At 34.2% G+C, this 15,376-nt stretch overlaps 1 protein-coding gene across 1 annotated transcript in view; it reads right to left on the reverse strand.

The window, feature by feature from the left end:
- Positions 1-7,361: 7,361 nt before the first annotated feature.
- Positions 7,362-15,376, reverse strand: part of LOC134726142 (degenerin unc-8-like) — a 30,165-nt gene continuing 22,150 nt past the window's right edge. Inside the window, exons 9-12 of the mRNA XM_063590541.1 lie at positions 11,315-11,372; positions 10,561-10,652; positions 8,684-8,759; positions 7,362-7,929 (exon numbers count right to left, since the gene is read on the reverse strand). Of these exons, the coding sequence (XP_063446611.1) occupies positions 7,600-7,929; positions 8,684-8,759; positions 10,561-10,652; positions 11,315-11,372 (556 nt within the window). The 3' untranslated portion in view covers positions 7,362-7,599. The remainder of the gene's footprint in view (positions 7,930-8,683; positions 8,760-10,560; positions 10,653-11,314; positions 11,373-15,376) is intronic.

The raw sequence follows: 15,376 nt of genomic DNA on the forward strand, positions 1-15,376 counted from the left end.
AAGAAAAGAGTTCATTCTCAAAAAATATCAAAAAAGAACTAAAAGATAGCTTTGAAAATATTTCCTTTAAACAAATAAAATTAACTAATGAAACCAGTAAAATATTCTTGTATGTACAGTAAAATAAAAACAAAATATGAAATAGACAAATACATTTCTAAAAATATTTTTGAAAATAGAAAATTATTATGTAAAATGCGAGTAAGTGACCATTTCTTGGAAATAGAGAGGGGTAGATATAAAAGAATTCAAAGAGAAAATAGAATATGTAAATATTGTAATTTAAATGCGGTTGAAGATGAAAACCACGTTTTCTTAAAATGTAAAATTAATAAATCTTTACGTAATCAGCTTGAAAAAGATATAAATAATATATGTCCAGAATACTTAAAATTATCTGAAACAGATAGATTACAATTAATTCTATCTTCATTTTATATTATCACGGTAGCTTACTGTTCCGTTCATTAAAAAGTCATTTGCACTAAGGGGAGTGGACACAACGCCTGCATAAATATTACTGTTTTATCACTTTATATATGATGTTTTGTTATTTTTTCCATTGTGTATATTGTATTGTATTGTTTGTTTATGCCTTCAACCCCCATGGGTATACATGTGCATTTCATAAATAAATAAATTAACATTGCAATCACATAACGTTGTACTACAGGTTGGAAACAGCCCATCAAATGAGGGACCACCCCTAAAATAATGAGGAGTCACCCCCAATGTAATGACTATCACTTGTATGGGAAAACATTCCAAGTGATACAACACATTTTTTTGTAAAAAAGCATTTTTTTAGTTTAGTTTAAACATGTTTTATTTGGTCAAAGCAAAAAAGGGATCAGACACAAGTAAAACATACTTATAAAGTCTTCTCCACAATACAATATGTATAACAATACAAATTGAACGTGAGCATGCATCATATAATATAAACAACATAAATATTACTTATCTATACTGAAAAAAGTAAAGGGAATGAGGAAAGAACGACAGAGATTAGGATATGATGATAATGATGATGATGTGCGTTTTACCTATGTCATACTATACTACGAGGAATCGTTTTGATCTCTTTATAAAATTGAATACTTGTTTAACAATTTGCACATTTTGATCATAGGAAAGAGTGTCTTTTCCAAAAAAACCCAGTAGTTTTAAGCCCAAATCAAAGGCTTCGGGAAGCCAGCTGAGACTATTAAACATAATAGCCCTTTCATTTAAATAGAAAGGACAATCAAAGAAAAAAATGGTGCATGTCCTCAATATCCAAACCACTTTAAATGTTGGGTCAGCTATAATGGGAGCTCTAAACAAGTCAGAATTCAAGAAAGATGACGAACATCTAAATTGGGTTAATATTATATTTAATTTTCTTGGACCATATACATAATGTTTTAAATTAGATTGATTCTCATTTCGAATGTCGTAGTTTTTTAATTCTACTTTGAATTATGATAACGAGTCTACATTGCGAACTGATATGTGTAACAATTCCACATAAAGACGACGAGGAAAGGCATTACTCAACTGACGAAAGATTTATTTCATAGCCTGGTTGGCTGTGGGGTCTAGGGCGCTGGACACAGTGAGTCCTCGTCCTGATCATAGCTTACTATATTTTAAAACCAAAAACGTTGAAATGTTTCCCCCCTGCTACTACACAGTAATGCGACATTTGAGCGTCAGAACAGACTTTATTTGTCAATTAAGGAGTAAGAATAATTTAAAGGAAGGGTCACTTATCTTCCTGCATTTTTGGGAGCTAGCACATTTAGCAACTTGTCAGAGTATCAGCCTGTAACAAAGCATATACCGTATGTGCAGTGTGTATTTATATCATTAACACGAATATGTCTGTAATATTAGCTGATGGACATTCAGCATTTTTCGTTTTGATGTTTAAAAAAAAGGGCACGAATGTCCCGCAATCTGCGAGATTCAGAAGGAAGTCATCCTGGGATAAGTACGAAATGCGTACACGAATATGTAATATATAAAAAACCTAATATTAGCTCGATAACTAAAGCAAAACGAACAGTTGAATCTGTGAGCTACTGCTCACTTATGGTACCTCTGCCTCGCTCAAAGTATAAAGTAAACAGGATGTTGTTGAGTGATGAATCTGGAAACGCATCAATTGTGACGCATATAAACACTGAACCCACATTTCAGATATCCCTGTAATGTAGTTTCCTGATAACAGATGCGACAAAAATGCTATGCATGGGACGGACGTACTGAATCTACAGACGGATGGTCTGATGGTCTGATGGACAGACAGAGAAAAATCATTATACCACCACTTTTTAAAGAGGGGCTATACAAAATCTAGACAAAGACAAAAGAGTAACATATCATGGGAATGCATCAACTGTGGCACCACGGCGCATGCCAATTTTTTCCACAACCTTTTTCAACACCACAATTTAGATACCAAACAGTTATTCAGAATCAGACGTAAGTAATGATCTGTATGAATGAGCCAATTGGTTGGATAACATCAGCCCTCCAAAATTTACATCTTCACCCTAATAAAAAAAAACCAGGATAAATACAGAATTAACAAAAACAAACCGAATCCAGGTAAAACACCACTGAGACACTACCAGTAATTTTAAGTCTATGAAAAACAAAACAAAACTGAAATAGAACAAATAATTGAATCTTGTGAACCAGACATAATTTATGGCACAGAAACCTGGCTCTCAAATACTATATCACCATACGAGTATATATCGCCATCTAAGTACACGTGACCGTATACAATAAAAATAGAAAAGACGGATATGGAGGAGCACCACTAGCAGTATCAAATAAATACACATCATCACAAGTAAATGGATTTGACGCCTAATTAATATCCTTGCACAAGTAATTAACAAGAAAACCAGAAATGATAGAACTTTAGATTTAATGTGCATTACAAATCCATCCTTTGTGAAAAGAGTTAAATCCCTCCAACCTATTGGAGGACGCGACCATGACATTGTCCTTTGTGAAATCAACTTTGCCATACCAACATCAAAACAACAACCACATAAATCACTAATATACAAAAAAGAAAACTGGGAGAACATAGAGAAAGATCTCACCCTTATATATGATTATTTGAAAGCAAACAAGACAAATATAACTGTCGATGATCTATGGACCTTCTTTAAAACCAAAACGACCATCAACAAAGATATACCAACTAAAGTAATTGAGAAAAAATAAAAATTACCATTGGTAAATAAAGACATTAAAAGACTAAAAAAGAAAGAAAAACAAACTCTATCAAAAGAAAAATCATGACTTAATTTACAAAGATAAATACGAAGAGATAAAGATCAAACTCCAAAAAGAGATGAGAATATGAAATAGACAAATACATTTCTAAAAAAAGTTTTGAAAATAGAAAATTATTATGTAAAGTGCGAGTAAGTGACCATTTCTTGGAAATAGAGAGGGGTAGATATAAAAGAATTCAAAGAGAAAATAGAATATGTAAACATTGTAATTTAAATGCGGTTCAAGATGAAACCCACGTTTTCTTAAAATGTAAAAATAATAAATCTTTACGTAATCAGTGAAGACACCCTTCATACAAACCCCTCTGAAAAAGAAAACATATTAATCTAGCAATTTCAATCTGTTTTCACATCAAAAACAAACACAGAAATACCATTGAAAGAAGAAAGTATATACCCTGAAATGGAACAAATTAACACCAATCGGATGGTGTATACAAACTCATAAAAACATAAACACCAAATAAAGCTACATGACCAGATACTATCGCTGGCAAAATACTGAAGGAAAACATTGAAATAACCTCAGACATACTTACAATCGTTTTCGACAAATTTTTTGAGACAGGCAAAGTACCACCAAACTGGAACCATGCAAACGTTACACCAGTATATAAAAAAAGAGACAAACATCATCCTGGAAATTATAGATCTATCTCACTTACCTGTATCTCATGTAAATTACTTGAACATATACTAGGTAGCATTATGATGAAACACCTCGAATCAAATAATATACTATATGAACTTCAACACGGACTTAGGGCGAAAAGATCATGGCAAACTCTACAAGAACGAAGGCTTAAAACCAGAGTACAAATGTTCCACAAAGTAATCAATAACGAAATTGCAATACCATAACAGGATATTCTCATAAAAAGCCAGTCCAAAACAAGATCTACTCATGAACAAACATATAGACAACTTCAATTAGTTTAAACATATTTATTTATAGTGGATTGGAAACCAAGTTTTGCAACTTATATTAATCCCTTTCCACTTTACGGGTGCGAGTGCTGCCTTGTAGCGGCATTAGCCTACTCTTTTTCGAAATCTACAATTAAGGGTGTCTTTAACGTGCAAGAGATATGGTTCTCTCTTAACACGGGTCAGCCGTTTATCATCCCCTTCCGACGGACTACCATCGTTTCCTTAAGACCATACTCGCAAATGGTGTCAAGGGAGAGCCAAAAATTGAGTTCCTGAAATTTTCATCCCGAACGGGAATCGAAGCAGAAAGCTTTGTGTTAGCAGTCCGATGCACTAACCACTACACCACGGCTCTCTTAATGCAACAAAGACAGTTTTAAATTCTCAGTCTTCAGCCAAACAATCAAAGATTGTAATAAATTACCACCTGCAATTTAAAACAAAACGTCTACATACAACTTTAAGGATGCACTTACCCATTAAGTACTCCTTAAAACGTTTTCTCACTTAAACCAAATGTGCCTATTGTTTTTATCTTAATATTTTAATAAAAATTGTAAAGTTTAATACCTAAAAGAACAAGAGTGCACACACTGAAATGTCTCGCCTTCTTTACTAATCATTGATATTATGTTGATAGTCCTAAGTATAAAGCTTTATTACAACTGTCACATAAACTTAACATTAACCAAGACAGCTAAACAAAGGCACATGAAGCATCAAATGAGGTCAATGAAATGAGTTCGAGGTCAAGTGAAAACTGTCTGAAGGGCATGAAGACCTTTCAAGGTACGCACATACCAAATATAGTTATCCTATTACTTATAATAAGAGAGAATTCAACATTACAAAAAATCTGAACTTTTTTTTCAAGTGGTCACTGAACCATGAAAATGAGGTCAAGGACATTGGACATGTGATTGACGGAGACTTCGTAACATGAGGCATCTATATACAAAGTATGAATCTTCCAGGTAATCCAGCTTCTAAGATATTAAGCTTTAAAGAAGCTAGCTAACGCCGCCGCCGCCGCCGCCGCCGGATTACTATACCTATGTCGAGCTTTCTGCAACAAAAGTTGCAGGCTCGACAAAAATTGAAATTAACTATAAAAGCACCCTCAATCAGGCATTCGCCGGAAAGTAATCATCAAAATGGTTTTCTGTAACTAAAGAAGACGAAGAACCCGCGTCAGCATACACTCCAAAACCCATTATTGATTGGGGAGTATTATACAGTCTGACGTCCGAGGGGTGTATCCGAGGTGTTGAATAATGGATCTTCATTTTAATGTCTCACGACAGTGGTCCTGAAATCGTTAATACTACGTCCAAGATTCATCGACCAGTACTCCATCCTCGTTGTTATCGGGCTGCCAAGCTGAACAACCTGGCCCTGAAAGCAGCCGTTGTTAAAAAAACAGAACATCAAAAAAGTTAACAAAAAACTCACAAAACCAAGATGGCGAACTACCAAAATGGCGTCCTCCACCTGTTCCTGACCGATGACACAAATCTATCTGAACGCTCACGAGGGATGTTTATCCAGTCAAGGCCGTTAAACACTTCCATCATCATATCCGTAATACCGACCTTGCAAGGGCTGTATAGCCAGTCAAGGTCGTTAAAAATTTACATTTGTTGTATCCCTTAATCACCGGTGCAAAGGCTGTATAGCCAGTCAAGTTCGTTAATAACTTTTTAACGATTTGTTGTTTCCGTTGATCATTAAAATTATGCATCAATCGTCATCAATCACAGTCACGTCTCAGTCCTTACAGCTGAACGGACGTGCTGGGTCAAGATTCGTCATCTCTCCTTTACCTACAACGAGGGTTTACTATAGATGGATCGACGACGTACTATTTTCGATCCAACCTATCCAACGCTGTACAGAAGTCAAACAGTGTAAATACCCGCGTCAGTATACACTCCAAACCCTATTATGTTTGGGGGAGTGTTATGTCGACTGATGTCCGAGGGCTGTATCCTAGGTATTGGATAATGGACCTTCATTTCACTGTCTCACGACTTTGGTCCTGAAAACGCTTATTGTCATCGCTACGTACTCCATCATCGTGGTAAGCGGGCTGCCGAGTTGTCTAAACTGGCCATGAAAACAGCCGTTGTGAAGAGTGCAGAATGCAATTAAACATCGAAATAGTCACCAAAGCATACCAAAACAACGTACAAACCCAAGATTGCGGCATCAAAATGGCGTCCTCAAAATGCCGTCTTCCGCCTGTTCCTGATCACTAACTGCATAAATATTTAAAGCTCACCAAACGCACTTCGGGCACCAAGCCGACTGTGCGAGAGATATAAATCCAGTCAGGGTCGTTAAACACTTCCATCATCATATCCGTTCAGCCCCGACCGTACAAGGGCATTATAGCCAGCAAGATCGTTAAAATCTTTCAACGGTAGTCGTTAAGGTAAAAGCAGTGAAAGAAGCAGATCAGATCAGAAAGTTTGAAAAAGAAACAGCAGGCAGATGGTTTAGTTTAAGTGAAGTAAGGTGTTTGAAACCTGCTGTCAGGATATAGATAGGCTGAGACAGTTCGTTCTGTATAAATTCTCCAAACAGGGCTGGTACTTAGGTTTTGCGTTACACATCTCTCAATACTGCAGTTAGTGTTTGCTGATACACTATACCTTAGTTTTACCCTGTTGTTCTAGCAGTTAAAGACATATTTTCAACAAGGTTTTATACGAAAGTTGCATTAACATTGATCTTTTTCATACATTAGTTTGATAATGTTCCATACATTTAGGTTTCAGCATATAGTATAGTTCTAAACATTTGGTTTTAACGAGTATCAGACAGAAAGGGTCTAAATTTACCAGATTTGGGTTAGGTTGTTATGTGTTGAAATTCAATTTATGTAGTATTTGTTTTATAGTTGATAGCGAAACGTAAACTGTTAGACTTAGACATTTTGCATTGCTTTTCAAATCAAATCACAAGAAACTAGCACGAACCCGAGACTAAATATTTTAAAACTGACTCCGTCCGGTTTCACGTTACACAAGCATAACAAAACCACATCAAGAAAGACAGATACAAATGATTACAGCATTTTATATTTCACAAGATGGTTATCCTGTAACATCACAACTCAGTTTGATGCAATTCTAGATATTGTAAACCAACTTATTTTCGCGAGCGATTTATTTTCGCGACTTTCGCGAGTAGAATAATAACGCTAATATAAATCGTCGCGAATATGTCAATCTTTGATCTTTTCTTAATAAACTTCATCAAGGAAATCAGATAATCGCGAAGTTAAATAGCCACGAAGTGGGCAAGAAAGGGTAAAACGCGAAATAAAGTATCCGCGAAAATAAGTTGGTTTACAGTATTCAGTTCATACTCTGTTGTCAATATAATTATATTTGTGCGACCTCTCAGTATATAGATTCTGATAACGTTTATTTAGCTGTAAATTATTTTCCGATTCCTTTTTAGAAAAGTTAGATTTTTTGTTATCTTTTTCTGTTGAGTATATATTTTCCTTTGTTTTAAGCCATTTATTGTGTCTGTGCCTTCCGTTTCTTCTCCTTCTTCTATTTGTACATTTATGACCAGCAAATGCACAGCACTCTAAAAGCAGCTGTACAACTTCGAACATACTTAAGAAAGATAATCCAATCCAAAGTCCTACTGCACCACCTACATCTGAAGCAAACTGCGCATTCTGGAATAATAAAAAATATCGTTACCTTTTCAATATTTAAAAATCAATTAATAATGATTCGACGAAGAGTTAACCAACAGAAATGTTTTGACAAACCACTAACCCAAAACAACGTTTTTATGTTTAGATTGTTGATATCCTTGGAAGCATCTTATATTCGTTTGTCTAATCACATCAGTACACGACTTGGTGTTTTTTTTAAAAATAATTGTGACATCAGCGCATTAGACTAATCGTACTTACATAGGTAGCACCACAGTTACCACATGTGCATGGAGTGGGAATCTTCTTACCTCTCCTTAGAACCTTGCATCACGGTTTGTGGAGGGCTTTGTGTTGCACAGTCTTTAGTTTTTAATGTTGTTTTTATTTTTGTAAACTTTTTTTTTTAAATTTCCAATGCCATCACTGTATCAGTTTGACTATCATCGACCTGTACATCCATTTGGCATCTTTGACCTTCCTTATTGTCATGTATGTCCATTCTTAATTAAAGTCGCAGTTATCAAGACTTTCTTAAAATGACTGATAAACCGGTAGTATTTTTATGGATTTAGAAAGAAAAAGACTCTATAGGCCTGTATAACTTTTAGCAGAACATTTGACAAATTTGATCACCCCTATGAAATCTAATGTCAAAATATCACCTCCCCTAAAACACTGGAAACTTGATCTTTTAATTTCTGCCCGGTTATAGCAAGAACTTTATCAGTATAGTAAATGATGGCATTTAAAATTAATCATATATACTCACGTCGATTTCTGGAGATTCTACTATCCTCTCAAAATTCAGATCTTCGTAATAAATGTTGATTTTAACGTAGTTCAAACTAAAATAAAAGTTTAAACAATATGTAATCAATGATACACATCAGAAGTTTTGTAAATGAAGAAAAGATATTCAAAAGACATGCGACAATATAAAGGGTCGTATTGTCTGAAAAAGTAAAATCATAAAAATGGGGAAAAAAACCGGTAAGTCCTTAATCAAATGGTAAAATCAAATAATAAAACACATTAAACAAATGGACATCAACTATGGTAGAGGCATTTTCGAATGTAGAAAATGGTGGATTGAACCTGGTTTTAAAGCGCTAAACCTCTAACTTGTACGACAGTCGCATCAAATTCCATTATATCGACAACGATGCGTAAACAAAATGTTACAAAATCGGGGAACAACAACATAACGAACCCCACCAAAAACTGGGGGTGATTTCAGGTGCTTCGGAAGCTTAATGGTAAGCATATCCTGCATTAGATGTTGCATCCGTCGTGTTGATCATGTTATTACATATAGCCGGTATATAGTCTAATTCGGTAGGTCACATTCGTGAAAAGAGAACGGGGTTGTAGTTATGACATAAAGAACGTATCCGAAATCAACTGTATAAAGGATATTCAATAACGGTCAACCAACCGAGTAAGGCATGATTACTAAAATAAAGTTAGTGTTTATAATAGTACGTTTTACCATAGATATTTAGTAACTTTCTCTACTACCAGAATATATTCATTAAATACGGGATATGTTCTTCTCGTATTTTATGATTGCATACGTCGATATTTATATTGATGTTCGCATAGTGTCTTTACATCGCAAATAAACACCAGTTGTTGGCATGATACGGATTATGTTCTTCTTATATATTTTAAGATGGTATGATACTAAACCTCTAATTGGATAGATTGTACTTGATTTCAATATGATGAAGACATAATCATAATCTGCTTTCTGCTTTTTGGTCGGGTTGTTGTCTCTTTGATATATTCCCCATTTTCATTCTCAATATTACTTGAAAAATAAGGCGTTTGAAATTTGATATGTAGACACTTGTCTCATAACAAAATTCCTATATAACTTGACATAATGTAATATTAGGGTATATAGGAATAATCTTGTCCAGAGACAAGTGCCTATGATATATTCATAAGAATTATCCTTAGAACTGATAGTGTGTGTTCACGTAGACAAGGCTAACACTGTTTCTAAATGTTTAGACATTGTTACTTTACACTATTACGACTAAATACAATTAGACAATATCTAAAATCACGCAATGTCTATGTGTTTCTTGTCAGGGAATGAATTACCACAACTAAACTACAGAGAGCATACACATATACAAACTCAAACAATCTGGATCACTACCTGGTAACAAAAAGTTAAACTTTTCTTCATACCACCCACCATGTCGCCCCAAATTTAAACCATTTCGTTTTTCAAAACAATGACAGAACGGGACTTGAATAAAGAGGGAAAACATCTTTTCTTACAGAAATATTCACATACTATTAGTAACTAAATATCGATAGCAATTACAAAGCGTGACGAGACCGCCTTATATGAATAATCATTACAGATTATATGTATTATCTGCGAGGCAGGTCCATCTATATATAGAATCGTGAATAACAAATTGACTTACACTAAGGTACTATGTTTTTGGATTTTGTGATTTGTCTAATAATAACGACATGTGAACCAAAAGTTAACATTTCTGCATTTTGCTTAAAGCCTATGCTAAACGTTTCAATCGTTCAACTAATATATGATGATGGTCGTGTTGAGAAAATAAATGAAGGCATAATTTATCTTTATAGTTTTTAAGAAACATGTGTATTTGATACCTTTTCTTGTAGAGTTCAGTTTGCCCATATAAATTTGACGCATCTTGGCATTGACCTGGAATTTTATCACATACAACACCTGCTAAAGTAACCTGAAAAGAAATATACTATTTTCAAAAATATCATGAGAAAATGCATCTTGCCTGGTTTTGTTTCTGAGCAGAAAAGAACAGATATGCATAATGTAATCTGGTATATTTATATAAGAGACATATGTTTATGTTCCTGAATAGATATAATATGTACATTGCAAATCTGAGATATAGAGTAATATTCACTTCGTTTCTTCCAATAACACATTGAAGTGTAAATTATCAAAGTTCTGACTTTAAAAAAAACTTAATTGACAGCAATTATTACATTTTATGGATTGATCTAGTGAACATTTTGTATTCAAATATACAGCTAATAGTGTTTCCTTGTATGTCGACTTGTTTCTGTACTAGCATTGTAAAAGTTTATCCAAATATTTTCCTACCGATACTGTGTTTTTTGGGGTTTTATTCCTTTGGTATAATTTGGTATTAAACTGATGTACAACATCTATAAATCTTACACGGAAGGACTACGTATAGGTTACAACACCTATACCAGACTGTGATAAAAGTGAACGGTTTAACTAGCTATAGAACCAGGATAAACCCACAATTTTCTTCAGTCTCGTTGTTTGATATAGCCGAACTTTTCCATTTTTGAGTATAATTATTTTTGTGATATCAATTTTTTTCCCTTTTTTTAAATGGAGTGTACTAACCAATAAATCTTCAGTTGGCCAGTTTCGGTAGCTAATGGTTTTCAAAAATTGATTTTCCCTGAAATGACAAATTACCAAAGTGACTATTCTCACTCCGTTTAAGAGTTCATTCGATCGTCCTTGTACAATAATTACTATAAAACCACAGGCACTTAATAAGGTATATAAGAAAAAAATTCTGAGATTAGTGCCTGTGCATAAAACGTCTTGATGTATTCTGATTAAATTGAACATAATATTAAGGTCGCTGTGACTCACTCTTTAGGTGAAACTATCAGGTGTCAAGGAAAAAAAGTAAAGGCACACTACTAAAAGAAAACGAGTATAAAAGAACTGACATGCAAAAAAAGTAAAAACACATCGACTGAAACGGAAATTCTGACCAAAGAAGAATACAATTTATAGGCATAATGGCAGACCGTCTCACTAACGTGACTCCTTATTCGACAACGAGGAACGATATATAGTTACCTAAATATGGTATATATACTTATCAAAGATACCAGGATTTTGATTTTTTATTTTAGACGCGTTTCGTTTACACAAGACTTATCAGTAGTATTCGAATCGAAACAATTGGAAGACTAAACCAAAACCAAGCACGAAAAGCATAGAATAATCAGTTGCAAAAATATGATGAATAAACTCATCATAGATACCAGGGTTGAAATTAGTATTTACGCCAGACGCGCATTTCGTCTATCAAAGACTTATCAGTGCTCGAATAAAAAAAGTAAAAAAGGCCAATTAAAGTACGAAGATGAAGAGCATTGAGGACCAGCAATTCATAAAAGTTTTGCCAAATACAGCTGAGGTAATCTATTCCTAAGATAGAAAAGCGTTAGCATTTCAAAAATTCCAAGTTTTGTTTGAAAACAGTTATTCTATAATTAAGACCATATGCCTGATAATTTATGTCAGCACTGACTACAGGGTTGGTGAAACCTTCGCAGTATAAAACTCCACCAGCAATGGCATTGACTAACAGGCTGTTAATAAACTAAAAAAAATCATCATAGATACTAGGATTGAAATTTAGTATCTACGCCCAACGCGCGTTTCGTCTACAAAAGACTCATCAGTGACTGCAAATACTGCTTCCTTAATCTAAGGTAGAAAAGCCTAAGTATTTCAAAAATACCAAATACGAATACATATTTTTAAGCTTTTGGTTAAGAAACACAAATAGTGAATCGAATTATAGAAAAAATAAACGTAATAGAAATTGCCATAATATTGATATCCAAATGCTTGGCTTTTGAAACGACACCACATTTGTTGAGGTGTTGCCTTATATTTCAGCATACAGCTGATATTAAAATTAATACCAATTTTGTATACATCTAGTACTTATATCTCATATGTCTCTGTGAATGTAAATACAGGATACAATAGAAAGTAGAAAGACTGCATTTTATCTTGATATTTTCCTCAATAATGATAGTGATGGACGATTTAAACTAGAATCTATGACATACGTGATGATTTCAACTTTCCAATTATCAAATTCCTATTTCTTAGCAGTAACACACCATCTGTTCCTTTGAATACCGTTTACAAATCTCAATTAATACTTTTCACTCGTGCATGTTTACACTTTGTGAACTTGATTAACAAATATGCTCCTTACACAATAACAGTGTTATGAGGAAGAACAACTGAAATTGACACTTCACACGTTTTACGGTCAATACTCCGAACTGGTTGACCGATATGATATGTATGTTTCTCAACATAATACCATCATATTTTCATGGTACCAATATTGTCGTCTGATCTACAATTTTATCAATTATGTTCTTTACCAGATTGTGACATTTTATTAACAGCATATTCGAATGATGGTAAACTGTCCTAATCAAAAAGAAATTTAGAACCCAATTATTGATAAAAAAAAGTTTCAAATGCGACTAATTCGATGTATGCTTGTAGGTATTGTGACCTCGTGCTTCGAATGATTTAAAAGTTTATAATCATAATGTATAACCATATAGGGGATATATTTTGTCGACACAGAAGTACTGAAAACTGTGCTGGCGATAACACCAAAGGACGAAGAAACTGTTATATTAGTTCAAATAATTATGATGTCTTGCAAGTCTATTCTCCTCTTACGACGTCACAAATATAGCCTTGCAAGACGTCATGATTTATTGAACGTTTATTTCTACCTAGCGGTTGTGACTTCTCATCAACGACACCACAAATAAAACTGTTTGGCAATCCAACATTAGTTCTTATAAAACTTGATTGTGAGTTCTCATCAACGATACAACCAATAAAACTGTCTGACAATCCTAGATTAATTATTATGAAACTGATTTCCTTTTCATGAATTCAACGTAAAACTGATAGAACCCAAGTTCATTACTGCATGCACAGTCTGACAATCTGAAGCAAACGTTATTCGTTACTCTTTGAAAAGGTGATTTTTTAGTCTTTGTTACTGTGTAATGCTTTTGGTGATTTTTGTATATATCCCCTTGTTGTTACCCGCGCGCCGCGCCGCTGTAGGAAGGAGTAATAATTCCAACACGCCATAAATACACGACTATCTCAGATACCATTTGACAAATAATTTTCATACTTTTGTCGTTATATACTTAAGATCGTACTTTGTTGTCAATTTGATTTCAACTCATTTACGGGAGTTAAGGGACTTTGATCATTTTATGTTTTATTATACCGATGCCATCATGTGAAACAAATCTCTCATACCTGTTAGGATTCTTTTGCATTATGAGTTGTAAATCATAAAGTAACATCAATTTTAGTTTGACCATTCTCAATTACGTATAAGACCTGGTCTATTTTTGGAGTATTGCGACAATGGCATTTCGTGAAATCAACTTTTCTGAGACCATTCACATTCATCATCTGAAATTGACCGTGTTAAATCGTCATTTTTGTCAGAACATATTTACAGGAGTTATGAGATTTTTTGGTGTTATGTAACAATAACAATTTAATAACGCCACTAATTTTGTGCCGTTTTACGGACACAACTAAAATTAGAAGAAGTGGTTGTCATCATATGTCATTGACAAATTATACCGTCATTTTGATGAGACCGTTTTTATTGGAAAAAAATCATTTCTGTTTTTAGCTCACCTGGCCCAGAGGGCCAAGTGAGCTTTTCTCATCACTTTGCGTCCGTCGTCCGTCGTCGTTGTCGTCGTTGTCCGTCATCGTTAACTTTTACAAATAAACTTCTCCTCTGAAACTACTGGGCGAAATTAAACCAAACTTGGCCATAATTATCATTAGGGGTATTTAGTTTTAAAAATGTGTCCGATGACCCGGCCAACCAACCAAGATGGCCGCCATGGATAAAAATAGAACGTAGGGGTAAAATGTAGATTTTGGCTTATATCTCTGAAACCAAAGCATTTAGAGCAAATCTGACATGGGGGTAAAATTGCATATCAGGTGTAGATCTTCCTGTCCTGAAATTGTCAGACGAATCATGCAACCCGTTGTTGGGTTGCTGCCCCTAAATTGGTAATTTAAAGGAAATTTTGCCGTTTTTGGTTATCTTGAATATTATTATAGATAGCGATAAACCGTATCAGCAATAATGTTCAGCAAAGTAAGATCTACAAAAGAGTCACCATCACCAAAATGGTCAGTCGACCCCATAACGAGTTTATTGCCCTTTATAGTCATTTTTTGTCAATTTTTCTTAAATTTTTGTAATCTTTTACAAAAATCTTCCTCTCTAAAACTACTTGGCCAAATTTAACATACTTGGCCACAATCATCATTGGGGTGTCTAGGTAAAAAATATGTCCGGTTACCCGGCCAACCAACAAAGATGGCCGCCATGTCTAAAAAAAAGAACATAGGGGTAAAATGTAGATTTTGGCTTATACCAAAGCATTAAGAGCAAATCTGACGTTGGGTATAATTGTTTATAAAGTCAAATCTATCTGCCCTGAAATTTTCAGACCAATCAGGCAACCTGTTGTTGGAATGCTGCGCCTGAATAAGTAATTTTAAGAATATTTTGCAGCTTTTGGTTATTATCTTGAATATTATTATAGATAGCGAAAAACTGTCAAC

The sequence above is a fragment of the Mytilus trossulus genome, chromosome 7, assembly GCF_036588685.1.
Source record: "Mytilus trossulus isolate FHL-02 chromosome 7, PNRI_Mtr1.1.1.hap1, whole genome shotgun sequence".
NCBI classification, from domain to species: Eukaryota; Metazoa; Mollusca; class Bivalvia; order Mytilida; family Mytilidae; genus Mytilus; species Mytilus trossulus.